Genomic DNA, 26,497 nt, shown 5'->3' on the forward strand with positions numbered 1-26,497 from the left:
ACAGGATGCTTTATCGTCCCAGGAGTTACGCTTCTGGGTGACAGGCATTGCAAGCTGGAAGTCGGATCAAACGGCATCTCCGGGAAAAATGAAAGGGGCAGTGCGTCGGGGTTGGATTTTGCTAACCTAGCCTGAAACCTATCTCGTGATCAGAGATGTCTCCAGTCTTCGTCTTTTGGTAATCATCTCGTGTTCGTTTTGCTCGAATTAATTCTACTTTATAGACATTGTTGATTGACGATCTATGGATTCTCGGTCTTTCTCTTTTTTAAATGTTTCTGATTTCTTCTTGGAAGTGGAGCCAGTGAAAGCGTGCCGGTTGAGAAGTACAACAGGCAGTCCATTTGCGAAGGCTATGTGCTTATTTACGAGGACAACATGCAGAGAAATATATTTCAATATAGACAGAGATACGTGCATCTTTCTGTTGAAGTACTAGGAACCACGGCGGCCTAAGGCTCTAGATGATAGTTTAGTTAACTAACGTATTTCACAAGCGAGTGACGCACACAAGCGAGTGACGCACCCCAACCAGCCTACTGATTTCAACTTCTTTTATATCAACAAAAATGTCATTAAATCAGCTCAACTAATTAAGTGGTCTATTTGGACATGTTTCCCTTCGATGCCCTGGCAATCTGCATATTCCACACCCCCGGGGGGCCGAGTACGTGGCTGAATACCCGATTCTCTAGAGGTGCTAGGGCCGGGGGGTTTGCTTCACTTGCTTCCTGTTGCTGCATAATTAATGCAGAAGCTTCTTCAATTGAAAATCCCTCTTCAGAAGTGATCGGCCTTCGAGATCTAGTCCGCTTTTGCTTCTGCTTCTCGTTTTCAGCGCGTAATTCCTTGTTTTCCTTCGCTAAAAAAAATAGCACCTTGCATTGTAAGACGGAAGCCTTTTATAAGCTGGTTTAATGCACGATCTGACGGGCTAGGCGGGCTTCGAGACCTCGTACGAAGTAAAGCTTTGATTGACGAAGCCTGTCGACGTAGTTCTTTCTCTGTAGTAGGTGTTTTTGGTGTGAAATTCCGGCTTGAATCGCTCCCCCTGCTAGGGGGGGGTGTTAGGGTTCGAAGTTGAATATTCAGCTTCGAGATCACTCTTTCTGGTGAAAAAGGGACTAAACCAGCTGCTCCGAAGCTATTCTTGATAGTTTCCGATTTAAAAGCTTCAATTCGTGCGAGGGGGTATGCTTCGAGGAAGTCAAGTTTATCAATATGATTCACTTAGAGCCTCATTTTTGTCTCCACCAGCCGCCCGTATGATCGTTTTAACACAGCAAAACAGCTAATATCGAGAGGCTGTAAAAGATGAGAGGAGTGCGGAGGCATATAAATAGGTATTATCCTATTTTACTCGCAAAGTTCATCGAATTTTGGGGTTAAATGACTCCCGTGTCCGTCAAGAACTAGCAGCCTATACCTTCCCTTCGTACGAAGAGAAGTGCTAGGAATAAAGAGCTTTTTAAGCCAGCGAACTCCTATTTCATCTGAAGTCTAACCATTAGGACTAACTTCAATTCGCCAGTCGTTTGGTAGGCCTTTAAACCATGATTCTAAGTAGACTTTGCCTTTGAAAATGATACACGGAGGGAGGGCCCACCCCGCTGAATTTATACACTCAATAGCAGTCACCCATTCACGATTTCCAGGCTGTAAAAGCGGGCGCTGACCGTAGAATTCAGCTCTTATAACTACCTTCGTAGTAGCGATTAATCCCATTGCGAAACCAGTCTCGTCAAAGTTATAAACGTCTTCAGGATCGATCCCAAATTGAAAGATGGTTTTTTGAACAAGATTAAACCACTCTTGGATAATCTTTGGGTCTTCGCACTTTGCACGTTCGAAATTATATCGTTTCGAGAATCGGGAGGAGAGGAGAGGATATCGTTTAATGAAGTTTGTAACCCAATTTTCGCCGACCGAAGGAGCTGGGGTTATACCACGTTGTTGAAGTAAAAGATTCGCCATTTCTCGTACAGTAGTAGGGCGGGGAGCTGCTCCACGAGAGTCCATAGAGACGATCCATTTTTGAAGAGATTCCTCTTCAATTGATGTCAATTTATGGGAGTTTGCGCGTGAAGTCGCGCGACTTTCAACCCCTCGGAGGCGTCGACGGAGGGTGGCCTCAGGCACTTGAAAACAGCGTGCTGCTCCACGAATAGAGGCGAATTCTTGATTTTTAAAAGCCTTGATAGCTAATAATATCCTACCCTCTTGCTGTGTTGAATTTTGACAGCTTTGAGAGCGAATTGGTGGCATGGTGGGGGGTTGAAATGATTAAGTGCTAAATCATGGACGCGTTTTGGTTGGGGTGCGTCACTCGCTTGTGTGCGTCACTCGCTTGTGAAATACGTTATAGTTAACTAAGCTCACTTAATATCTTATCAATGAATCTCATCAATCAATCTATCATTTGGTTAATTCAGTCAACCAACTGAATCACCATAAGAACTCGGTCAAATTGGGGCTTAGACAGTAATTCAAATACTCAAAAATACTAGGAAAATCTGCATTACTTATGTACCCGCCAATAATTGGCATGTTTATATAGTTTGGAGCCCATTGGGCCCCCATCACAATGGGCTTTGTGGGCTCTGCGGAAGCCTATCTAACAACATGACTAGTTACCTGGGGTGATTAGATAATGCGTGCCGATGGAGGCTTTCCCGGTCCGGACCCGCGTTCCACAGTTCCACCCCCGCTATGTATGTTGTTGACCAGCACTGCCTAGTAGTGCCGACAGCAATGACCGCGGGCGATCAGCTATCCCCATTTGAAGATGAGGTCTCTTCAAATTCCGAATTTCTCGTCCACGGTCAGCAACCGGCGAAATTTAGCTCTATCCCCGTCCTGCCGGATCTCATCGAGCTCAAGTCATCCTCCGTCAACAACAGCATCCAGGCTCCACCGAGCGCCCCCGCTCATGCAAATTTATCCCACCTCCTTGAATACCATTTCAATCGCCTACGCAATCGCCTGATATCCGACCTTCGTTTCCAGTTGGAGCGCTTACAATCTGGGAATTCTGGGAATGCACGTGTAGATCGGATCGATAATGAGGATGGCGGCGACTGGGAAGACACCACCGACAATGAAGATGAAGACGAGGACAGCGTGGGTGAGAGCAGCGAGGATGAATATTACAACAACAACCGTCTCTGCTTTGTGGTATCCAACGGCAAAATTATAACCCTGAAGAGCGCCTGTACCAAAGAACAGAGATCGGAACAGCACCAGGTTCGTGATCAGCCGAAGGCTCTCACTATGTGTTGTTTAACCCCTGACCCTATCAGTGTCTCGACCCGACCACTCCTGCATGGAAGTTGGTCCCTATTTTGGAGTCCTTACAGAAGAGAGAGCATTTGCCTTTCCCCGAGGAATTGATACAGTGCACCCTAGAACCCCCAGCCCCGGAGATACCCCCAGGGCTAGGATTGCTGGTTGAGTCGCTGACGCTGAATAACCTCGAAAATGTGTATCGTACTCTGGAGCTGCCACCCGCGTTTACCAACGCCAGGATAGGAACGCGATCAGAAGGAATCGCGGCGTGTCTCCCCGCATTTACGAAGCGGGTCACCCTGTACAAGCAGAGACCTAGTATGTGCATCTTCGTTCCGGTTTGTTATTGAGCTGACCTTGGGCGGCTAGGAACCGATGCATTCCCAGTGGGCGAAATTATTATCGAGTCATTGCGACGGTTTTCGGACGGACGAATTTTGGTCGTCTCGGCGTCCAAGAACAAGGTCAACCGCATGCGCACTACCCTTTGGCAGATGGGTATATCTATGAACACTGTTCATACCTTACCACACGGTCCCGGATGCACCAGCAGGTCTCGGGATCTACCAACGTTAAGTGCTAGGGCGGATCAGCAAGCATCAGGCATCTCTAGTGCACGCATTTATCTTTGTGCTGCCAACGATATCCCAGCATCCGTGGCTGAACTTTCCCGGGTACGGGCCGAAACGATCATTGTTTATGGAGCAGATCGGATAGATGAAGCCTTTCTTCTGACAATATTGCCCAACACATCCACCAGGCTCGTCCTTTTCGGAGAGGCGGAATTTGTGGATCGGTTCTGGCGGCCGGAGATGGTTGGCTACGTCCAGAATTCAACCGATATGAGCTTGTGGGGAAGATTAGTGACCGGGGGGCTCCCGTGTGTCACGGTGCCCACTACAGTCCTTGAGGGCCCTAGCAAGCGTGGACAACAGACTAATGAGCCTTCTCCCTTTTCTCCCAAATTCCAAAGTTTCAAATTTGGTGTTCCCTTCTCGTTGGTGGACAAAAACACTAATGGGGGCACTGGAGATGGCAATGTCCCTAACTTGGAGAGCATTGACGCGTGGCGGACTTTAGATCAAATGGTAGGCTTGGAAGATATCAAGGTGCAGGTTCGTTTGTTGCACCACCGAGCAATGGACAATCTTTCGCGCAGAGAAAAGGGCCAGCCTACACGATCTATTCCCCCAACAGGTGTTCTTTTAGGTCCGCCTGGCACCGGAAAGAGCACGGTTGCTCGTCTCTACGCAGACATACTGCATCGTCTGGGATTTGTGAAGAAACGCACTGGTAAGCAAACGTCATTTTATTGTCTATATATGATTTGGTGACTAATTATGTGTATGATCTACACAGTGAAGGAAGTCAAGGCTTCCCAGTTGGTCGAATCCGTTGATCCCTTGTCTGAGCTTGATAAAGCAAAAGGCAGAGTCGTGATCATTGACGACGCCCAGGGGCTCTGGGGTGGATCGGAAACAGGCACATATAGTGAACACAGAGCGGCTATAAACGCCCTTGTGGCGTGCGTTCCAAATGAAGACACGCCTGACCGGATTATATTGCTTGTAGGATACGAGGACGAGATGGTGGAAATGCTCCGACATGTCAACCCAGGTCTTGCTAGAAGGTTCCCTCTAGCCTCTGCGTTTCGGTTTCCCGGTTTCTCGATATCCCAGTTGGAGCAACTCTTGGAGAAGAGACTGCAGGTAACCTCTATCCCTTACTCGCCACATGCAAGGTCCGCTGCGCTGGCGGTCCTGCGCCATGCTATGATGTCGCCTCAATTCGGCAATGCCAGCGAGGTAGATACACTTCTACACAAGGCCCTCTTTTCTCTAGATAAGCGATGTATGGACGATCCACAATCAGCCACTCTTGTACTCGAACCAGAGGACTTTTCAACAGACTGGAACCGCGTTTCAGATGCTGAGGCAGTCTGCGAGAGGTTGTTCCAAGACATGGTCGGCTGTGAGTCGGTTATTTCCGAATTACTCGAAGATACGAGGGTTGCCAGGAAGGCTGCCGCGCGGAACCTTGATCCGCATGATTATATTTCTTTCAATTACGTCTTCAAGGGACCTCCAGGTATGCATTCCTCATCTTTCTTATTACAATCAGCTATCCTAACCGGAACTCGAAAACCCAGGGACGGGTAAGACAACAACCGCTCGAAAGATGGGACAGGTGTTCTATTCCATGGGTCTGCTTGCCAGCGCTGAAGTCATAGAATGTTCTGTGAGCAACCTGATCGGGGAATACATCGGCCACACTGGCCCTAAAATCCTAAATCTATTCAACAAGGCCCTGGGCAAGGTCTTGTTCGTCGACGAAGCTTACCGTCTGTATGACCGTGCTGGCTCAGGCGGGTCCTTTTCGGCCGATGCCGTTGCAGAGATTATCGGAGCCCTCACGAGCCCCCGGTTCCAGCAGAAGATGGTGATTATTCTAGCCGGCTATAGCGAGGGTATGGATCGCCTCCTGGACTCGAACCCGGGGCTGCGAAGCCGCTTTACGCGCACGATGACATTTCCGAGTCTCGATGCAACACGGTGCATTCAGCTCCTGCTGCAATTGATGCAGAATCAGGGGCTTGATATCGCGATGTTGAGAATGTTTGAAAAGCATCCCTCAGAGGATTTAACTAACCTTTTTGCTGCCCTCGTGCGGTGTAATGGCTGGGGGAATGCGCGGGACATTCATACTCTGAGCGGATACATCTTTCGCATGGTATTGCTGAACACAGATGATGCGAACGAGCCACTAGTGGCGACTATGGATCACTTAGAGTCGTCCATAGGGAAGATGATCACTTCTAGAGGTGGACGCCTTCCGGTGAAGGTGCGATCCAAGCCGGTGATTGTACCGCCGCCAGGCTGGAATGGGCGAGAATGGCTTGAGCGACGTGGATACAAATAATAAATGTCGGAGTAAATATATGTAAATGCTGGTAGAATACTAATCATTCCTCGGCGGTGGTCACATTTTTCAAGACAATCAAAGGGTCCCACTCCAGTTCCACCCAGGGGGCTCCTGAAGCCTTCCGCAAAGACTGGACTTCGTCTCGCCTGTCCTCATGCCTCTTGCCCTTGCCGACATGGCGATAGACAAGCTCCGGTTTATCATCAGCCCGCACTAGGAACTGGAACTCTGCCACAACACCCGAATCGGCTCCTCTAGAAAGTAACAGATCATGCATGCGCCTGTCCGCATTCTTCTGAGACAATATGTACTTGATAAACCACCACACTAGTGGTGTGACCTGCTCGATATTTCGGGCGTTGACATCTGCGCCTGCCTCGTCAATCAGCATCTCAGCCGCCTCGACAGTAGCTTCTACCACGGCGTGGTGGAGTGGCGTCATTGCCTGTGCATCCCGCACATTCGGGTCCGCTCCGCCCTCGTTGACCAGAAGTCGCATCATCGTGGTATCCCCCGCATGTGCTGCAAAGTGAAGGGGCGCCCGTCCCAGCCAGGGATCTTGATCTGGACTTTCGCGATGCGTCGACGCTGGATCATTACTGTTGCAATCACCAGTTTTATCGCCATCGGCTTCCTCTGCTACCGCATCCACCATTCGTTTCAATCTCGGCTCGGCTTGTTCCCTAGACATGTACGATAGCATCAGCGATAAGACCTTGGGCTGCTTGGTCATGACAGTGATGTGCACTACAGACAGCCCTCCCACGGTTCGTTGCGTGGCGTCTGCACCGGCGGAGAGAAGGACAGACACTGTGTTCTCGCGTCTGAGGGCTACAGCCAATATCAGTGCGTTCTGAATTTGGTCGTTAACCACATTGACTTCTGCCCCGGCTTCGAGGAGCTTCTGCACAATATCTGGATCGTCACGCAGAAGGATGCCGATATGCAGTGGCGGGGTGGTCTTTTGCGATGTTGTCCTGTTAGGATTTGCCCCCGCTTGAAGAAGGAGACTGATCATCCGCGTTCTGATATGGCTCGGATTTGCTGTGATTGCGCGGTCTAGTGGGGAATTTCCTTGCTCGTCTTCTGCATCTACGTCGTCAATGGAGTCCACTGCGTCCGTGAATGCGCTCAGATCGCCGTCCTCCACGGCGAGATGTAGCCTAGTTGTAGTATCCTGCAATTCGTCCTCGTCACCATCCTTTGGCACAGCGTGCTCGCGAGGTGACTCGCTGGAGCTCATTGTCCTCCTGCTGGTGCTCTCATCATCAATCCCATCATCTTGACCCGGTGCCCCTTTTATATAGAACGCCTCGGCAAGCAGAAGCTGCTTTCCAAGGTGCTGCCGCCCCTGGCGTCTTTCGTCCAATTCCCTGAAGGCTCCCAGAAGAATTCCAAGATCGAGGTAAGCCTTTCCCGGTGGGTCCATCAGCGTCGAGGTTGCGTCCGCTTCCGTGGGTAGATCATCATTGGGCAGCAACGGCTTGGGCCACGCTCCCGGTACAGCGTGTTGCCTAGGAATCTCCGCGGGTCTTTGCAGATTTCGAAGCTGTTCGGGAAACTCTTGTGCCTCCTTGCTCTCGTTCACTCTGTCAAATGCCTTGTTGCCGTAGCGTGCCATTGTCTGATACCTTTCGAATACCTCGCCGCGGGCGCCTCTCTCAACCAGCAGGTTCGCAATGTCCAGAATCTTGTCCTGCCATTTTCTGAACTCTGCCTTGCTGGTCTTGTCAACCCCGTACACCGAGCTGCCAGATACCAAAATCGGGATAATCAAGTCAAGAGCCGTGACCCCTGCTGGAGAAAAGGAATACGAAGTTTGTACTCCTTGGGTCGCGGCGGCTTCCATGATAAAGTTGGGGTCACAGCCCTTATCAAGAAGCAAGCGAACTATTTCTACATTGCCATGCGCGACAGCAGCATGCAGTACCGTGTATCCTGAATGCCGCCCCGTATGCAGCTTATCCGCAAACATAGGGAGATTAATAAGATACTGCATCAGCGCCACATCCAGCAGCTGATCTTTGCGCAGCGTCCGCAGCCTGGACGACAAGATCAATGCCCACACCGGTTGATTATCCGTCCCGTAAAAGTACACCGCGTCTCGCTTCTCAAGCCACTGCAGACTCTGCACTAGTCTCGACTGTCGCTGTCCGCTGATGCTGTTCAGCTTTCTGACGTCCATCCCGACGAGGTCCTGGAACATCGACCCGCCCGTCAGTGGGTTGCGCGATAGCATGTGGTCGAGCTGCGCCTGTGAGCAGCGTGATGCGATGATGTCCGCGGCGGCAATATTACCCCGCAGCAGCGCCCAGAACAGGGAGGTGTAGCCCTGGTGATCAGTCGCCATGATATCTGCCCCAGCATTCAAGAGGAGGTCGACGAACTCGGCAGAAAGCCCGCTCGGGAATCTGGCTCGGGCAACCAAACCTACGAGGCCTGGAACTTCGCTGCTATCGCCTTCAATGACAAGTCTTTCGACGCCGTGACATACCCGGTGCAGCAGTGTCTGGCCTAGAAAGTCTACCTCGACGTTGACAAGGTGGGAACTCTTTGCCAACAAGAACTGGAGGCATTGCAGCGAGCCGTGTCGGATAGAAAGGGCCAGTGCAGTGAAGGTGTCCTTGAACTCAAACGAAAGTTGTTCGTCATCTCCCCTGTGTTCGTCCACCGCAGCCCTTTGCACAGTCGTGATGTTGTGGGGGTCGCTCAAAGACGCCGAAACCGCAACATTAGCGTCCAAATGGGCCTTGCGTGCGAGGGTCTCGATGTGTTCAATATAGAGCTTCAACGCCGTGATGTCGTCGGCGAGTATGCACCGCCCAAGGGCCGTGGCGGCGGGAGCACCCGATGAGGGATCTGCACCCTCTCCCAGGAGAAATTTTACAGTCTCGACGTACGCAACCTCATGTTGGCCTCCGTGCAGCATCATCGTGTCACATCTGACCAGCTGGAAAGCAGTCGTAGCTAATACCTGTGAAAGATTTACTGGGACATACCCCGTCTCTGTAGCCCCATCCACATCAACACACAGGGCAGGATTGTCTTGCCAGATCCTTAGGAGCGCCTCCCCCACCTCTCGGTACAGGTTCGTGAAAGCCAGATACAAGGCCGACAGGAACTGCGTGATCGGCTCATCGAACTCAACATGCAAACAGAAGATTTCCAACGCGAGTCTCGGCTGTCCTCTCATCAGGGCTGCGCTCAACGGCGTACTTGGCTTTCCGGGGGATCCCATTGTCGGAATATCGGCTGGTGGGGTTGGTAGCAGATAATCCAGCCTGGCGCCTTTTCCATATACCATCCGAGCAAGGCCAGCGGCTTCTTCGTCGGGGACCGTACCGAGTCTGTGGAATAGGCTACTGATTATCTTCTGCTGATCATGCTGCGAAGCAGTTCCCGCACCCGATAGAGTTTCTCGGACAACGTCGGTAGCCCCGATATCTAAAGCATGGCCGAGACTGATGGGTTTTGAAATTGCTCGACCAGCAATATATATCTTCACTAGCCGCGGACTATTATAAAGACCAGGATACACGGCCCTTGCTTCCTGCAGGCAGTTTTGCTCCCGCTCACGAAAGACCCTACGAACCATGGCATACCCCTCCGGCCAGCGAGAGTGTAGGCGCTGGATACCCAACGACGACTGTGAGAGAGCTAGTAGGGCCAGATTCATCCGGACTGGAACCCCCGCCTCGTGAACTGTCCCGACGCTGGCAAAGGTTGTAGACAATATCCCATTTCCATTGCCGTATAACGATGAGGCCCGCATATAGCCAAGACCACGCTCTCTAAAATCAGGCACCGGGCTCCCTCCCAGATAAAGCAGGCTGGAGTAGCCTATAGTATGTAATAAATACCCCTTTTTGATAAAGTCAATAATACCACACCAAAATTGATCCTTTGGCTCGGTTTCAAGCGCCTTGTATAGACGTGAGAGGTTGTTCTCGTTCGCGGTTAGCAGGTTTGAAAGGAATGCATCTGTCGAGAGGTCTGCCGGTACGTTGTCTGGGATGTCCTCTTGCTGTGGGACATACTTCATCCTCTCGTTGATTTCGTCTAGTGCGCGGTGTGCGTGCTTGATTATGATGTCGGGGTAATCCGTGGCGTTGATAAATAACCGAGGATCTCGCTCGAAAACGCCGGCTCGCACGGGTTTCGGCTCGTAGGCCTATGTGTAGATGTCAGGGACATGCATATCAAGGGGGGTGTATTGTTTACCTGGAACTGATTCTGCTGGGGAAGCCTGTAATCCCACTGCATCAGCCGGGGATTATTCCGCAATAGGTGGTCGAAGTCAACAATCGGGGTCACTTACGGCGCGATGGTCCGCCCTGTGGCTCTGGCAAAAGCTAACAGGATCAACATCAAGTTCTCGGTATTAGGACGGCGCTGTGGGTCTGTCCTTAATGTTGGCGTGAGGATTGCGAATAGTTCACCGGGATCTAGACCAGTCGGCCGCGAGTCCTTGCTGAGTCGCTTCGCAAGGAAAGACATGAGACTGTCGGGATGGTCTTCCGGTAAGCTCTTCAAGTATTTCAGATCATCCTTGGTGTCTCCAGGGAGTACACTTGTGCTTGATCTTGGGCTTCGTGGCTCGTCCTCTTCCACGTTGCTTTTCCCCCGACTACCCTGTGGACCAGCCCATAGACTAGCCACAACCAGCCCGTATGAATACACGTCTGCTTTATTCCATTGTATATCGGGCTCCCTCTCGAGAACTTCCGGGGCACACCAGATCGGAGTAAAGTGCGTTGGTGCACCACCCCCAAACGGTCCACTGATCTGATTGCTGCCCCCGAAATCCGTCAATTTGGCCACCACGTCCCGCGCAGGATCTTCATCGCTATACACAATAATATTATCTGGCTTGAGGTCGCCATGCGTAAATCCTGCCTGGTGGATAGCCTGCAGGCCGAGGGCAATGTCGATGGTGATATGGCGCTTCTGCAATACACTTGGGCCCGGCCCCCAAGAACGAAGGACGTAGTCTAGGGAGCCATGGTCGCCAAGTTCCGTAGCGAGCAACGGGTACTCGTGATTTAAGCTCCATCCGACAAACAATAGCGTCACAATATGTGGGTGTGTCGCCAGCAAGGGGTGGCAAAGCGCTTTCATCTCCTTGAGGACAGCGTCGTAGACCCGTCGCCGCACCGCAGCCTTTGCGTCGCGCAAGGCCGGCAGGTGAGTAGCGGGCCGGAACATCTTCAGAGCCACTACTGTGCTGCTTGACGTTACAGGCGGAGGGTTCATGTCGAGATGCGCGTCAACAAGTGTATGTTGCACGACTTCGGAGGTCAGCCCTGCACCCACGGTAAAGACCTGTCGCGGCTCATGCTGCGCTGCGACACCAACGTGGTCAACGGCCCTGGAGGGGATGCCGTAGTGGTCGGCCGCTAGCACCACATCTGCGAAGTCGGGATCTTCTCGCGCGGCTTCCTGCAGGCTTAAGGAGACGTCGTCACCGGATGAGTTTACGTATGAGTTTGGAAGGCCCGGTGGTAGGGCGCTGATGCTGGATGAGCCATCGTCGAGAGAAAATAGTCTGCCGGAACGTTCCATTGGAGACGTAAGATTGCCTGATGAAGGACAGGAGATAGCAACTCAGATCGCACCATATGGACTAACCTTGGGAAGGCTGCCAACGCACACGCCTGTAGTTGAAGGCCCTGATTGGTCAATGAGCTGCAGAGCTAAAGTAGAGTCGCTGACGCATGAGGGGAAGCGTGTGGGGCCTATCGTTGTGCCTCCCTTGGATGTCTGCCTTATATCGCATTTCCAACCTCGATCTCTTCCTCCATGTCCGGCCTCGAACTGGCAGGGCTGGTGCTAGGCGCTGTAGGAGTAGTCGCCGCCTTCAAGGGCGCTGTGGACACCGCACTGTTCATTGAGTCCTTCTTCGATGACGCCCGAGCAGACTGTGGGTATCTGGAGCTGAGCTACCACATTGAGAAGACACGTCTACAGGTCTGGGGGGAGCTGTGTAAAGTGACGGATGAGTCCCGCTCGGACGAATGCACTCTCCGCGACAAACCGGAATATCTGAAGGCGCTGATTGTGCGCATCCTCGGTGAGATCCAGAAGCTCAACAGGGAGGCCAACAGCTTGGTTTACAAGTACAACATCGACTTCGGGGCACTTCCTCCATTGGACCTAGATGATAATCTGGCCCCAGGCCGGGCCTTGCCGGAAGCGCTGTCTAAAAGGATAACCAAGCCTAAATCGCGAATCCTCTGGACCATCAAGGGTAAATCCGAGTTTCAAGAAGTTGTCACAAAGATCCAGAAGCTTGTCAGCAGCCTGCACGAGCTTAACGTTCATACCGGGGAATCACAGCTCCTAGGAAATGCCCTCCCGCCACAGGTCCTCGCCCCGCTCACTAACCCAAGGTTGCTGCAAATCCTTTCCGATCCGCAAAACCGAGTGGATCGGACCCTAGCTCTCTCTGCCTACGCTAAGAGTCTTCATCAGAAGGCCGATCATGCACCGTGGGCTTCCGCGACTACAATAACTGACAGGGAGCTGGAGTTCCGAGCTGGCTCAGCAGCTACTGGCATCTTCTTTCACCCAGACGGTCAGATGCTGCCTGTATGGGTCGAGTGGAACTATATCACTTCAATCCCAGGGTCCGATAGATACGACAAATTGGTCAGGTCGCTGGGCTACGTCCTGGAGCGAGTGAGCCAGTCAGAGCTATGCCTCCCACCCTGCTACGGTGTCCACGACGACCTTAAATACGAAGCAGAGCACGGGCTCCGGCGCATTGGCTTTGTCTTCGGCCTGCCTACGCCCGATCCCTCCGCGCAGCTCCGATACGAGTCCAATTTCGAGCGATACCCGCCGCAGAGCCTCAAGACCCTAATCCAGTCCGGGAAAAGCACCGATATCCCCCTTCTGGGAGACCGTTTCCGCCTAGCCTACCGGCTCGCGAATGCTTTTAGTCTCTTCCATGCAGCTGGCTGGCTACACAAAGGCATGCATAGCGGCAACATCCTATTTCTCCAGCGTGCCAATGGCACAGGCATCACGGTGGTGCAGCCGTTCATTACAGGGTTCCAATATTCGCGGCCGCATGAAGCGGCCTCGTTATCCCGCAGCCCGCTTGATGACTCGGCACTAGACCGGTACTACCATCCTGACGCACACCGAGGTTTCACAAAGCAGCGCGATCTGTACGGTCTGGGCGTTGTTCTATGTGAGATTGGCCGCTGGGCGCTCGTGTCGGATACAGTAACGGAGCGGAGGAGGAAAAAGCTGACGAGTCGTGAGGCGTGGCGCGAGTATATGCTGGACCATGTTGTTGAGGATCTAGGGTGGCGGATGGGGAAGATGTATCAGGATGCAGTGAGGACGCTGTTGGATTCTAGTCTCCCCACGGATGATGCGGGTGATGCGTTCTTTGCGCAGCAGGTTCTGGAGAAGGTGATCCAGCCGTTGAGTATTTGCAATGCTTGAACACGGAATATGGGAGTTATTGCATCATGCGTGTCCCGATTTGGACCGGCAGGAAAGGTCTGAGCTGTAGGTCTCGCTTGTAAATAGACACATGATTCCCGTTCGGACTGCTATTTGGTTTGCAGGAAACGCAATAGGCGGATTTGTACCCAGCATCCTTGCGTATGGTATCGACCGTATTGAACATCCTCGGAGTCACCACCTTTCTATGGGGGTTTGAATGGATTCAAAGTTTCGGCAAATCGGCTTCCAACTTTTAGACACTCCCTATCTCTATGTGAAAGGCAAAGTCACGCAATTGACAATAGAGTTGATACGTGTTATTTGAGCTATGCCCCCAAGCGTCACTACGAAGAAACTAAGTGGTATATCGGTCCCTTCGAGCTAACCTTTGGCGAAGGGCGTGGTAGACGGATTGAGGGAAGGACATGGGGCGAGGCGGAGTGGACTGTGCATCATAGGAATGGTGCCCACGTAGGTGTGATGGAGTTCGGTTCTTTATATGATGAATTGGTTGTTAGTAAAGAAAAGGCACACGGCGTGCATTATAGCGCTAGTTAGTCTTGTACATGCAAGATTTTAAGACGTCTTTTGTGCAACTAGGAATAATGTCTCATTTGTCACCCTCGGTTGTGGACTACGCTCCATCAAAAAAGTTTATATATTTTAAGATTCCTTCCTAACATTCCGTTAACTGTACTCCGGCTCTTGTGAACACAATTGAATTTGGGTACTAAACATGGGAGAGCAAGAGGAACTCCGTATATGCTTTCCTCGCTTATGCCTTTATTTAGATGAAAAGAGTTGTTTGCTTGTTGGCATTCATCTTCGGCAGCAGTCGAACCTCTTTCATTCCCAGTCAGGGAAAAGAAACCCACTAGTGGACCCTATACCAGTGGGTCTTTGTAGCTACTGGATCAAACTAATTTAGCAGCCTTGAAGTATATGAATAGTCGTTTTCCGTATTCGTATCTCGGATTTTTATTATAGTGGGCCCGTGGCGCAGCCCTACAACGCAAATTCAGTCAAAATACTAATGTCACGCATTCAGGGAGCAGGCATAGTATAATATTCAAAAAGTAGAGTTTTCCGAACTATATCGCATATGACAGGGGTGAGAAAAGGAGGGGATTTAAAAAAAAAAAGAAAACATTTACTCTGGCAACCTTCGTCCAGATCGCTTTCTAGATTCGTCCAATATCTCGTGTATTTCATTAAACCTTAGACTGTCCACGGTGGATAGCCTTGGATAGCTTAATGGCTTGATTGCCGGTCTATTATAGTCATGAAACAGGCTAGGATCTTGCAATGTCACTGCCTTGTGCCTATTATTTTGCAGGAATCCACCCAGCAGGAGTTCTTATATGCCTTGCCATACTTCCAAGAACTAAACGTACACCTTTGCAACTTCCAAATTCTAAGTGTTGTCCTCGAAAAAACAGCCATTCCGAATTCCTTCCAAAATCCCTAGATGCCCAACCCAACTGGCGTGTCGTCAATTGATACAGCCCCTTCCTATATGGCACCTTTTCTGCAACCTTTGCGGAATTATATCTTGCCTTCTTTGTTATCTTTTTTCTATCTATTCTGCACAGGCTCGTTATTCTTCGATGTGGTCCATCATATGCTTCATCGCTGCAACAAATCCTCTCATCCTCTGTTTCAACGCCTAGTGCGTATGCACCGTTTCCATCATCTTTACTTCACACAGCAGATGAAATTCAACGAGAGATATCGCCAACAAAATAATTTTCAAGCATTGCCACTTGAACTAGGACTTCAAATTTTTGGCACCGCATTAGGGTATACCTTTGCTACTCTGGCGCCAGTGGGCCGAGTGTGGATACCACAAATTCACTTTTGGTGTGTCATTGGTATTCAAATTCTGAGAACGCTTGTTGTCATCCTCGCCAGTGGTCGTGACTCAAACCACCTCATCTATAAGACTGTTCCTAAAGATCTGAATTGGATCTTTGTGGGTCCTGAGTTCCACTGCCTTCATCATGTTTACCCAGACCGCTACATTGGATCGTTCATCAAACTTTTTGACTGGATATGCGGCACTGCTTACTCCTTTCGAGGAAAACGATTTGTTATTACCGGCGGGGATGGAGCTTTTAGCCAAGCAATGGTGATGGAGCTAAAACGCGAAGGAGTACAAGACATTCGCAAGTTGGAATTCGGTACCGATTGGGACCCCCATCACTTTGAGAAAGCCGCCCAAATGTTGGCCACCTGTGACATCCTCATCCTGGAGCACGGCACCAAAGATGGAGATGCAGCGAAATCAAACTGCGATTCAGCGGTTCGCCTCGTTCAACTATTCAAACAGCACAGATCGACCAATGGGTCCAATCCGACACTTCCTGAAGTTTGGTACGTTGGTAGTGAAATTGAAATCCATCCATCTCTCGAGATTTCACAATTGCAACGCTACTCTGACTCAAAACGGTCCTTTCTTCCACACGGTCGTTCTTATTATGATGATGCCGATATAATTTACCGCCACATCATGCCGTCTGCGTTTCAGTCATCCATGGGGCCCGCTATATATTCGCCAGTTTGGGCTGCTAGGTGGTCAATGTGGTGGATCCGGAGAGGTGCTCGCTATATTCCTGTTTCGTGCACTGTGTTTTCCTTTTTGAACTATCTCAAGTTCATTTTTCTGGTTCCCTATGCCCGCGATGTGGATACAGCTTGAGAACAATTATACAACGCTACAGTACGTCACCTCGTTGCTGTATGTTTTTGTTTTGTCGCAACCTTGGATTTTGCTATGATTTAGCTGTAAGACGCTGTAATACGTCGACTTCCATGTCAAACCAACCTGGTGTGGAAAGCGAGATGGATATACGGCATTATTTACAGCCGCGAACACAAGACATACGACCTTTCTGTAGGTAATCCGGTTCATTGCCCTAAGGGAATTGACCCAAACAAGCAAATAGTGTATATTTTGATAAAATAATCATTATAGAGTGAGAAGCAAGAAGAGGTATGGTCGGACAAAACAATATACATGTGCGCATATAGTAAAAACGTCATACACAGCCCGAGGCAATCCTTAGCAGATCAAAACCTACCTCTATCAACTTCCTGGAATATGATACTTTCGTTGGAATGGCATGACGCCACTACTTGTCCATTAGAAGAAAGAACCAGTGAAGAAACCATAGATTTCCTCGCGGATCCTAGGGTCGGCATGCGAAATTTGATATCCCAAAGCATAATATTTCCGTCGTTAGAACCTCAGGCCGGTATATGACTATCCTTTGAGGGGGCTATAGGCGAGATATCATCTGCATAGCTAATATCGGAATAGCTAATGACCTGTCTCCCTTTTCCAGTTTTCACATTTCAAGCTGGGCATCGCCGTTTCATAGCATGAGTCTAGTGGTAAAATATGTTCTGCTTTTTCTCACATGTGGTCTACATGCCCCCCTACTATTGGATATTGGATCGGCAACTATAAGCACTGTGCATAACCGAGCCATGGGAAAAGCATAAAGCTGAGATGGGTAAGAGTAAAAGAAAGTGCTGGAATAGATCTGCGGCTGTGGATAGGACGTAGACCATTCGGACCCACAACACATCACATTGATACGAAATTTTGTTGGATTTTATAGGTTTGGTTTCTATAGACAAAGGCGCAAACATGACAAAATTCAAAAACTGTGTTGAATCGAGACAGAGACAATAACACACTGCATGCAACAATAAGAAAGACGAAGAAATCAACAGACCGGGGGGGGGGGGATGAGTTCAATCGAGCACGAGCGCCAGTCCAAGAGAGGAATGATAGGTTTTTTGGTCTCTCAAGGAGGAGCTCCAGGTGCTGCGTTCAGCATCACCAAGGGTCCTGCTAGCGGTGCTACCCACCCACCATACCCGGGGGCGAATGTTCGGGACTGGAAGGGGCGATCTATATTGCGGATTGTGCACCGGCGGGCTGCTGGCCAGGTTCAGATCTCGCAGATTAAGCTCTGATCTCGTGTTTGAGATGTGTAAACTGTAGCTGCTAGCAGGTGAGGTGGCCAAATATAACAAATTTCTCACAACTTAGCCATCTAACCGGGGGACCATACTCAATGTCCAGCTTCCTGGATTGAGACAGCATCTGGTTCTAGTCCAAGCAGTAATTTTCTGACGATTTCCTTCGAGAATTGTGACTTCCACCTCAATGGCCTGCCTGGTGATGTAGGCGCCACTTGCAATACGGGATCTTACCGTGCTTACGACCGGTATTGTTGGTCCAACAGTCGCGGCAAAGGGTTATCGTGGACGAAGTCTAACTCGGCAAACCACATCATTCCTGGAAGACGAACGGCCAGTTTCACCTAGATGAAAAAGTGAAAGTTAGAGAAAAGTGAAACAGAGTTGAGTCAAATGGATCTTACCCCAGCCAGTGTTGAACAGCCTACAGCTGGTCCTGTAATGATCCCTGCATAGGGGTATCAGGTTGAGGGCCATCAAGCTAATTTCATTCGTTAGCAAGTCGCTTTGGAAACCTCGGCGAAAATAATTACCCCTTCCATCCAAAGCCCTTTGCCACCGTGGAGGTGGAGATTAATCGCTTCAAATTCATCCCAATCGAATCGTGTTGGTTGACAGATTTGGACGCCTCTCGACCAATATGTAACAAGCCCAGCATGCCACTCAAGCTCTTCCGATTTATATGCTGTCAAAAGAGCGTCGACGTTTAGAAGCTGCTCGTATTCATCGGCCGTTTTCGCTATATCTGTTTTCATGCCCTCCAATTCATGCACCCGCCGAATGATCTCCCAGCTGAGCTCTTCGGACCCCGGGAAGGTCATCGCTCTAAATTATAACGAGGTGAGAATCTGTGCATGGCAATATAAATATAGCAGACTCACTCAAGCTCCGTCTTTGAAGCCATGAATTCCTCCAGCCTTTGCTGAAAGATTTGGGGCGTTATGTTTTCGGCAATTCTCTCAAGACATCTTTCGATCTGGCCATCTATGTCGCTATTCAGTTCCAATTAGTTCTTTGCGTCCAAAATTGGATACGATGCCACCTTACCCAGGGTGAAGGTCGTCCTCATTCATGTGCCAGCCACGAGGAAGTTGAGCCGGATCAGTGATAGGCTTAGTTCCGTTCCATTTGACCCATGGTCTGCTTTTCTTTGGTCTCGCTGGTAGTTTAGGTGGTACCAAAATGCCACCGTAGGACTTATCAAGGTCTAGGTCTTCCATCTTCAGCCTTATGCGTCGAGTTGGATCACTTGGCGAGCCCAGAGGGACCTGTGGCGGCGCTTGCTAGCTCCGAGTACTACGTCGAAAGTTTTATCGGTCTGACATGCTGAGCACAATATGGGTCAGAAATCCTTGTCTCGCAATAGAGAGCGGTCACAATATGAATGAACAGGCGATCCGTTGGATAAAAATACCTAAATCAACAAAAACAATCTATCCGTGAAGATAAAGAGATACTACACCAAAAGACAGATAACCAACCTTGAGTTCGACCAAATTTGGCTTCAAAGGTCCAAAGTCACGACATAGCTGTAGCAAAGGATATCTCCTTGAAACAAATGGCTACAAGCCATAAGACCCGGTTTCTTACAACTATATATATCTCCATGCTTTTTCCCCTTGCTTTGTTTGTTACGGAAAAACCAGACAAAATAGAATGATTGACAAAGGGCTTTGATACTCAGCTTGGAGATTCCCCCAAAATCAAAGAACAAAAGACAAGCTGATATAAATCCAAATAGTTTCCTATCTTTCTTGAAAGGGTAAAGAAAGGAGAGAGGCCACGTGACCACAGATGAAACACGGGACTTTCCCGCCAGGTCCCGCCAGGTCGATCGTGTTACTTCCACTCCTGTCAATTCTCAAGTCGCTTTGCCAACTTCGCCTCTTGATGCAATTGTGAAGTTTTGCGTGCTTCACGTGGGTCTTTCAGCATTTTGTCACAGCAAGGTCCACAGTTGAGCGAATCCCGTCAAGAAACTAACAGCGCGACCAAACTAAATCTAAAGATTTCTTCTGGTGGGTTCTGTAAGGGCCGATGGCCGCTCATACTACAATGTAACTCGATCATGATAACTTCTAACCCGTTAGCGACTTGACCTACTTCCAATGTACAAGCCAAAACATCTGGTAACATTGAAGTGGTCATGGCTGCGCGGTCCTTGAGTCTAAGTGCCGAGGTCTTCTCCCCGACATCATTTCTCTCACTTTGTAATTTTCTCTCTAAGGAAATTACAGCATTAGGACAAGGTGGTATATGCTAAGGTAAGTTGCATTATCACTGGCAACTTTGCCTGCTTTGTGGAACAATTCGGTAGATAATGTACATCTTCTCATATTTTTGCTGTATCTATTTGCGTGCTATGTTCTACATCTATCATTGCTGTCGAGGGGCTCTGATATGCATATGTTATGGGCCCCTGGTCGTTTGCGGGGTTGGAACTTGCATCATATCACGTCATGTCAACATTATTAATGCATCCAAGAGCACTATATACCATCCCCGACCATTGGCAAGCGCATGATGCTATTCTCAGATATAGCACGTCAGCATTAATGGGTTTTCCGCCATACAATCTAAAATTGGCTTCATAAAAACCTATAGTCCGTGCTGTAGCTGGAATAGTCGACAACACCTTCTATCTCCAGTAATATTGTGCATAGATATTATGCACCTGCCTAGCACGAGAGTGTGGCATCCAAAAGTGGACATTACCCGAGGAAGTGGACATTACCGGATGAATTAGTGATTTGATAACGGATATCACGGCTTGTGATGATCAGCAATGCAGATGTGTTTTGTGTACCCGATTCTTTCGCATGACGCTTGTCACTGTCGCGTATATCGGACACGGAGGAATTCATACGTGATTCTAAGAAAAATGGCGCGAAACAAGTAGGAATTGAGAACCGTGTATATTTAAGCCAGTGGCTGCTCATAGATTCCAAAGGAAAATTGCTCACAGTTGATTGAAACCAATATCTTATCTACCGATCCCAAGGGACGCACAACATGGCACCATCTATTGCCCAAACCTCCACCGCGGAAGTCGTGGTTCCTGTAAAGGCAACTCCTGGAACCACCGAAACCAAACCCAGAGTGAGAAGAATCATTGACGAGGAAGGAGGAAAGACTACTGCTAGTGTAGGTCTTGTCTAGGCATTTGAATCTCTCCACATATAGCTAGACTAATAATGATGTAGTATCCACACTACTTGCCTGTCTACGACCACGACGAGAAATACCCACCTCTAGAACCCTTCACCCACGTCGATCACGGGAAAGATGCCGACCCCTCCTTCAAAGACCTGCTCACCGAAGGCTCCAAGATCCAAAAGTTGACTCCAACTATCGGCTCTGAGGTTACAGGCATTCAACTGAGCAAGCTTACACCTGCCGGAAAGGACCAGCTCGCTCTTCTCGTCGCTCAACGTAAAGTTGTGGCATTCAGAGATCAAGACCTCGCCGATCTGCCAATCCAAGACGCCCTCGATTTTGGAGGCTACTTTGGTCGCCACCATATTCACCCAACTAGCGGAGCTCCTGAGGGGTACCCTGAGATTCATCTTGTCCACCGGAGCAATGACGCGTGGGAGTATGATGAATTCCTCGCTACCAGGAACAGCAGTGTCGCATGGCACTCCGATATCACGTATGAGCAGCAGCCACCCGGCACTACGTTTTTGTACATCCTTGACACCCCTGAAGTGGGCGGCGATACTGCATTCGTCGACCATGTTGAGGCATATAACCGGCTTTCGCCGGCGCTCAAGGAACGTCTGCACGGGCTGAAGGCTGTGCATTCCGGGGTTGAGCAGGTTGAGTTTAGTCTCAAGCGTGGGGGTGTTGCTCGACGGGAGCCAGTAAAGACCGAGCATCCTCTCATTCGAACCCACCCCGTGACTGGCGAGAAAGCACTTTTCGTTAATGGTGGCTGTGAGTATTATCCCACGATTATTAGAAAAAGCACTACTTACATCAAGCCTAGTTACTCGCAGTATCGTTGGACTGAAAAAGGAGGAGAGTGATGCCCTTCTAGGGTTCCTGCTCAATCATATTAGTCGCGGAATTGACTTCCAAACTCGTATTCGATGGGCTCCAGGGACTGTTGTTGTCTGGGATGTGAGTGTAATCTTGGTTGATTGATCAACAGCTTCAAATACTAATGTGTATGTGCAATATAGAACCGCGTCACGGGTCATTCTGCGATTGTTGACTGGACGACTGATGAGCGTCGCCACTTGGCGCGCATTACCCCACAGGCCGAGCGTCCCTATGAGACACCTTATGTTCTAGAGCAGACCAAAGCCAAGGCTTGAGATTTTGTAATATGGACATCCATATACTTCGGGAGAACGAAGGTCTCGTATAATGGTTCTTGCTTCATCTCCATAGTGAAAACATATAGAATTATGTACCCAAATCCGATTTATCCATTTCGAATAAACCTCAATTTAATTGGTCAGTATACAACATAGGACCTTTGAGAAAGAAGACGTATGCAAACCCAGCCCTGACGACATATGGCAACATTAGTGCATGGTGCTAAGAATGCCACGAAAAACGATCATTTAAGCTGCGATGGTGCAATTTCCGACTGACCTTAGCAAAAGCCTGTCTATCAATTTATTGTCGAATTAATTACGGCCGAGACTGATCTCAGTGATAAGCGTGACGCAAATAAATTCATTTCTTTGATGAAGCCGATATGTTATCAACTTCTATGAACAATTGTGATCTGCAAGTTTATAACTTTTTCTATGGCCTAAGTTCATGTTTATTCCATCATGACAATAATGTCGGGTAGTCTTTAATGCCTCGAATTTGCTCAGTAGATAGCTCTAGCGAGCAAACCGAAAGTCGATTCTGTATAAGATGGTCAGTTGACAGGTACTGTCTGTAGTTGTATTCTACAGCACCGACACACCTTTTATTAGTCAATACCGGGTTTTCACGTAAGTAAAACTCCCGTTGCTCGCTTGTCATAGCATCCCATTTCGTAGAGTTTTTTCTGTAGAAATTTTAGCAAGCATCCTGCAGGTTCAAATCTGCGAGTTCTGGCTTCGTACCTATTCCAATAATCGTAGTAGAACTTGCTGAAGATGAAGAGGAACCCACTAACTACCGCCAGTGCGATGAGAACTTTGTTTCCATTTCTGTAGTATGGCGCATCTTTTGCTTGGTACACCTATTCAGCATTGTTAGTATCCCAATGAATGAATCTATCTCTGTGCTATTGGTAGCTAAAGGTAAGGAGTGAAACTCACATTAGCACCAGCAATGCTGCTCACTTGTATAGACATGTTATACAACGCAGAGGCAACAGTACGAGTCCGCACAGATCCGGCATTCCTTGAAGTCAACGCCACTATAACAGGATGGATGTTCGGCCCACCAACAAGAAGCGTAAGGATCACCCAACGGGGCCATGGCATGCTTTTCTGAGGAAGTAACTCGAGTGCAATCAACAGCGCTAGGTTCCAGAGCTCCACTGCCACACCCCAGAGGAGGCGTTGGTTCGTACGCTCTGCGACCCAGGTAATAGATGTCATGGAGATAATCGCAATGACAGCTGCTGGGATGGTCAATAAATTTGTTTGGAAGGTTGTGAACCCCTGGGATCGCAGTTGTAGTGTGAGGTAGTTTTGGGAGGGGCTGCTAGGTATCATCCAGATTAGACCGAGAGAATAAATTGGCCACATGTGATAATCCTTGAGCGACTCCCAAAGACGACGTGGGGTGACTGCTTGTCGATTGTGCATGCTACCCTTACTAGGATCATCCCGAATGACGCGGTTCACGATAATCTTCTCTTCATGTTCTGTAAACCATCCGTTCTTTCCGCGTAAGCCTCCTTTGGTCTGCACAGGTGAGGCGGGCATCCAGAATGCAGCGATGATACCAATGACACCAGTTATCAGGCCCTCGTATGCAAAGAGATATCTCCAGGCACCACCGCCGTTGGCATCGGTGATGTGTAGGAAACCAAATGCTAGGAATGAACCAATGATTCCGGCAATGGTGTATGAAATCCAGAACCAGGTCAGTCTGTTTGGCAGCTCACTAGATTTGTAGAAAAATGACAAGAAGAGAATTGTATCAGGTATACTGAAAAGCCAGGTTAGCACCATGTTCAGATTGTGTGAAATAAGAATACTCACAAGCCGCCTTCCAGCAATCCCAGTAGTGCGCGACATGCCAAATATGATCCACGCCCTTTCAGGAAGGCCTGGCAAGCCGCGATCAGACTCCAAGAGATCATTTGAATGGGAATCCAACGATCTGGTCCGATTCGCTTGGACAGTAATTGAGAGGGCATCTCAGCCAACAAGAAGCAAACCAGAAAGACCGTCTGGCCTAAGTTGTAATCGTTACTGGTCATCCGTAGATCTTCCAGCAGTGTGCTCGCAAGTGCCTGGCCGATGTTTCCTCGATCCAGCTGCAGTGCAAAGAAGGTCACACAGGCAAATGTGCATACCCTAGCATCGATCTATTCAAACTCGGTTAGTTGTCACCTGGATGGTAAAATGGAATGATTGACCAACCTTCCTGACAATTTTCTTCTCTTCCTGTTCTGTCCATTCAAAATTCGGATCCCAGCGATGCAAGCCCTCATAGCTGTCAATGGGCCGGTATAAGTGATAGCCCTCCCCAGCCTCAAAGGTACCTTCTACTTTGTGATTTTCACTCTTCTGCCACTCTTCGTCCGAGCCATCTGTACTACTTGCAGAAATCTGCGCTGTCTTCATTTCCTCTGTGGACATATTTCAGAATTGCAGGGAGAGGCAAAGGCAAGACCTTCATGAAAATAATTGTGAGGAGCATAAGTAAATGGATTACTTCCTTCTTTTTATTGCCAGAGGAAGTACGCGTGGTCGCAATGGCCGTCACGCAATTCTGCCCTAGGAAGAGTTGTTATGTTGTGCGTGTAGGCGTGAATGAGACAATCGCAAACAAAATGAACTAGTGCTAAAAGGACGGCCGAATGTGACAACTAGCATTAGCAATACTATCATATCATATCCTATCCGTAACGACTGGGCGTCATTCGCGGGATGGTACTCAGATATGCCGGGGTAGCTGTAAAGGCGGGGGTCCAAGCGACTTGCATCATTTGGAAATTTAGACACGCCATTTGGACGAATGTCATGCCTTTGGGCCATTCACTTTGGTTAATTGAGGTGGCTTTATGCTTATCTCGTTTTGAAATTCACCTTCCGATGCAAGCATTGCGTATATGCGTGATTGACCACCCAACCTCGTGTCATTTTCCCCCGCTATCGGAAATTTATACCCCTTGAGTGCGCGGATTTCATTTGATAACTGTCGCTTGATTTCTCTGCGGTTCTTTCAAATATATTTCTGAGCTGTTGTCCTGTCCTCCTAATATTCAGATTTCGAGTCCACAGCACTTAATGAGAACTGTCATCCGATAATGCGTGAAGAGTTCGCCCTTCTGCCGTAGTTAAGACTCAATGCCCATAGATTGTGATCAAATGTATACCAAAGGAAAATGCCGATGTGACGAGGAGATAGTTCCTTGATCGTATTTAAGGTTGCGCGCCAGACGCCTGACAAGGCTTTTTCGGAGCATCAATGCAATGACCAACAGCAGTGCTAACAGGGCTGGCAACCCCTATTGCTCACAAAGACGCAGCTACTACTGCATTGAGAGACTCCTTAGCTAGCAACTCCCTAAGTAGCACCCTACTGATTCACCTTCGCTGTAGTAGCCTAGCTACAGCTTGCAAGTCCTGGCTCCCCTTGGCGCGAGCTTATTTACTTTCTTTACTATGATCATGATGTTATAGCCCTAGGGGATTTCTGTTATGCCACCACATTGCCTTGCTTCTAACCTATTATATGGTAGACCTGACTAAATTTTGTGCCTTGATTTCCTGTGTTCAACAGCCTCATTATAACCAATTTAAATGTACAGAAAGGGTCATGAGTTCTGGTTCAGTTATTAGGATTGCAAAGTTAGTCTGGCGCTGTCGCATCTGCTAAATAGAGGAACTTGGTCACTTTTATATCTGTTTGAACAAGACCTCCACTCCTCATGGACAAGGTATCTCAGGGGGGCAACGGCATAAAAGAAGAGGGCAGCCCCCCAAAGCACCAGGAACGCAAGTAGGGAAAGGGCTGGGTGGCCGGCTAGGGCAGGGGCAGATACAGTCAAGTTTCATGGGCTTATCAGCGGCCACTTGCAGAGTATTATCAGCTATCGCAACGCACGCAATGCTTTGAATTCCATCTGAAAACTGAACATTTGACTCGTTTGTATTTCCCATCGTGACACTTGCCAATGCGGCCAATGCCATAGGTAAAATAGTGGCATGCATAGTTAGTTAACTACGTTATATGAAATTGTGCCTTACTTATCAGGCGACGAACTAAGGAGTGGGGCATTCCACTCGTTATTCCATGGGTCCCCACCTTCCCGATCCGTATCTCCACGTGTATCTTTCGCCTCTTTCCACCACCTTTTAACCCTACCTTTGACCAATGTCCCATCAGAAGCCAGTACTTTTAGGAATAACCCATATTGATCGCGCGCATCCGAGAGCAGCGCGGCGCCAACCTTCGCCACGTCAATTAACCACTCTGGACTTCACATGCGATGCCAACTTCCACCCCTCCCTGTTTGAATACAGATCGATTCTACGGGTGTCTAGTAAAATATTATGTCTCTTAATTGTAGCAAACACCGCAGGAATTGACGTCCTCGCAAAGTTGAGAGAAAAGGCTGCTGGGTGGGCGACGAATATCTCAGCGAGGTTCTGGAATCTGTACAACATACGTGACCTTCTTTGTCATATCGGGCTTTTCTGCAACGACGTTG

At 49.0% G+C, this 26,497-nt stretch overlaps 7 protein-coding genes across 7 annotated transcripts; 4 read left to right on the plus strand and 3 right to left on the minus strand.

Annotated features, from left to right (window-relative positions):
* Positions 1 to 2,709: 2,709 nt before the first annotated feature.
* On the plus strand, positions 2,710 to 6,204 carry N7447_004093 (P-loop containing nucleoside triphosphate hydrolase protein; the record flags this gene model as incomplete). Its single annotated transcript, XM_057228368.1, has 5 exons — positions 2,710 to 3,243; positions 3,300 to 3,603; positions 3,655 to 4,578; positions 4,645 to 5,373; positions 5,435 to 6,204. The coding sequence occupies 5 exons, from the start codon at positions 2,710 to 2,712 to the stop codon at positions 6,202 to 6,204; spliced, it is 3,261 nt and encodes a 1,086-aa protein (XP_057087709.1).
* Positions 6,205 to 6,247: 43 nt separating this feature from the next.
* N7447_004094 (ankyrin repeat protein) lies at positions 6,248 to 11,769 on the minus strand (the record flags this gene model as incomplete). The annotated part of the gene is made up of 3 exons (XM_057228369.1): positions 6,248 to 10,378; positions 10,429 to 10,453; positions 10,526 to 11,769. The coding sequence occupies 3 exons, from the start codon at positions 11,767 to 11,769 to the stop codon at positions 6,248 to 6,250; spliced, it is 5,400 nt and encodes a 1,799-aa protein (XP_057087710.1).
* Positions 11,770 to 12,006: 237 nt separating this feature from the next.
* Positions 12,007 to 13,662, plus strand: N7447_004095 (protein kinase; the record flags this gene model as incomplete). The annotated part of the gene is made up of 1 exon (XM_057228370.1): positions 12,007 to 13,662. The coding sequence occupies one exon, from the start codon at positions 12,007 to 12,009 to the stop codon at positions 13,660 to 13,662; it is 1,656 nt and encodes a 551-aa protein (XP_057087711.1).
* A 1,714-nt stretch (positions 13,663 to 15,376) lies between these two features.
* On the plus strand, positions 15,377 to 16,363 carry N7447_004096 (uncharacterized protein; the record flags this gene model as incomplete). Its single annotated transcript, XM_057228371.1, has 1 exon — positions 15,377 to 16,363. One exon carries the CDS (start codon positions 15,377 to 15,379, stop codon positions 16,361 to 16,363), a length of 987 nt encoding a protein of 328 aa, XP_057087712.1.
* A 1,061-nt stretch (positions 16,364 to 17,424) lies between these two features.
* N7447_004097 (uncharacterized protein) lies at positions 17,425 to 18,875 on the minus strand (the record flags this gene model as incomplete). Its single annotated transcript, XM_057228372.1, is given in 6 exon segments — positions 17,425 to 17,671; positions 17,735 to 17,884; positions 17,899 to 17,999; positions 18,189 to 18,480; positions 18,537 to 18,647; positions 18,703 to 18,875. 6 exon segments carry the CDS (start codon positions 18,873 to 18,875, stop codon positions 17,425 to 17,427), a joined length of 1,074 nt encoding a protein of 357 aa, XP_057087713.1.
* Positions 18,876 to 20,667: 1,792 nt separating this feature from the next.
* N7447_004098 (TauD/TfdA dioxygenase family protein) lies at positions 20,668 to 21,974 on the plus strand (the record flags this gene model as incomplete). The annotated part of the gene is made up of 4 exons (XM_057228373.1): positions 20,668 to 20,799; positions 20,859 to 21,591; positions 21,644 to 21,777; positions 21,840 to 21,974. The coding sequence occupies 4 exons, from the start codon at positions 20,668 to 20,670 to the stop codon at positions 21,972 to 21,974; spliced, it is 1,134 nt and encodes a 377-aa protein (XP_057087714.1).
* Positions 21,975 to 22,496: 522 nt separating this feature from the next.
* Positions 22,497 to 24,419, minus strand: N7447_004099 (uncharacterized protein; the record flags this gene model as incomplete). The annotated part of the gene is made up of 6 exons (XM_057228374.1): positions 22,497 to 22,521; positions 22,583 to 22,666; positions 22,725 to 22,843; positions 22,923 to 23,763; positions 23,817 to 24,145; positions 24,201 to 24,419. The coding sequence occupies 6 exons, from the start codon at positions 24,417 to 24,419 to the stop codon at positions 22,497 to 22,499; spliced, it is 1,617 nt and encodes a 538-aa protein (XP_057087715.1).
* Between the last annotated feature and the right edge of the window lie 2,078 nt (positions 24,420 to 26,497).

Source organism: Penicillium robsamsonii (assembly GCF_028829455.1).
Source record: "Penicillium robsamsonii strain IBT 29466 chromosome Unknown utg000002l_segment0_segment0, whole genome shotgun sequence".
NCBI classification, from domain to species: Eukaryota; Fungi; Ascomycota; class Eurotiomycetes; order Eurotiales; family Aspergillaceae; genus Penicillium; species Penicillium robsamsonii.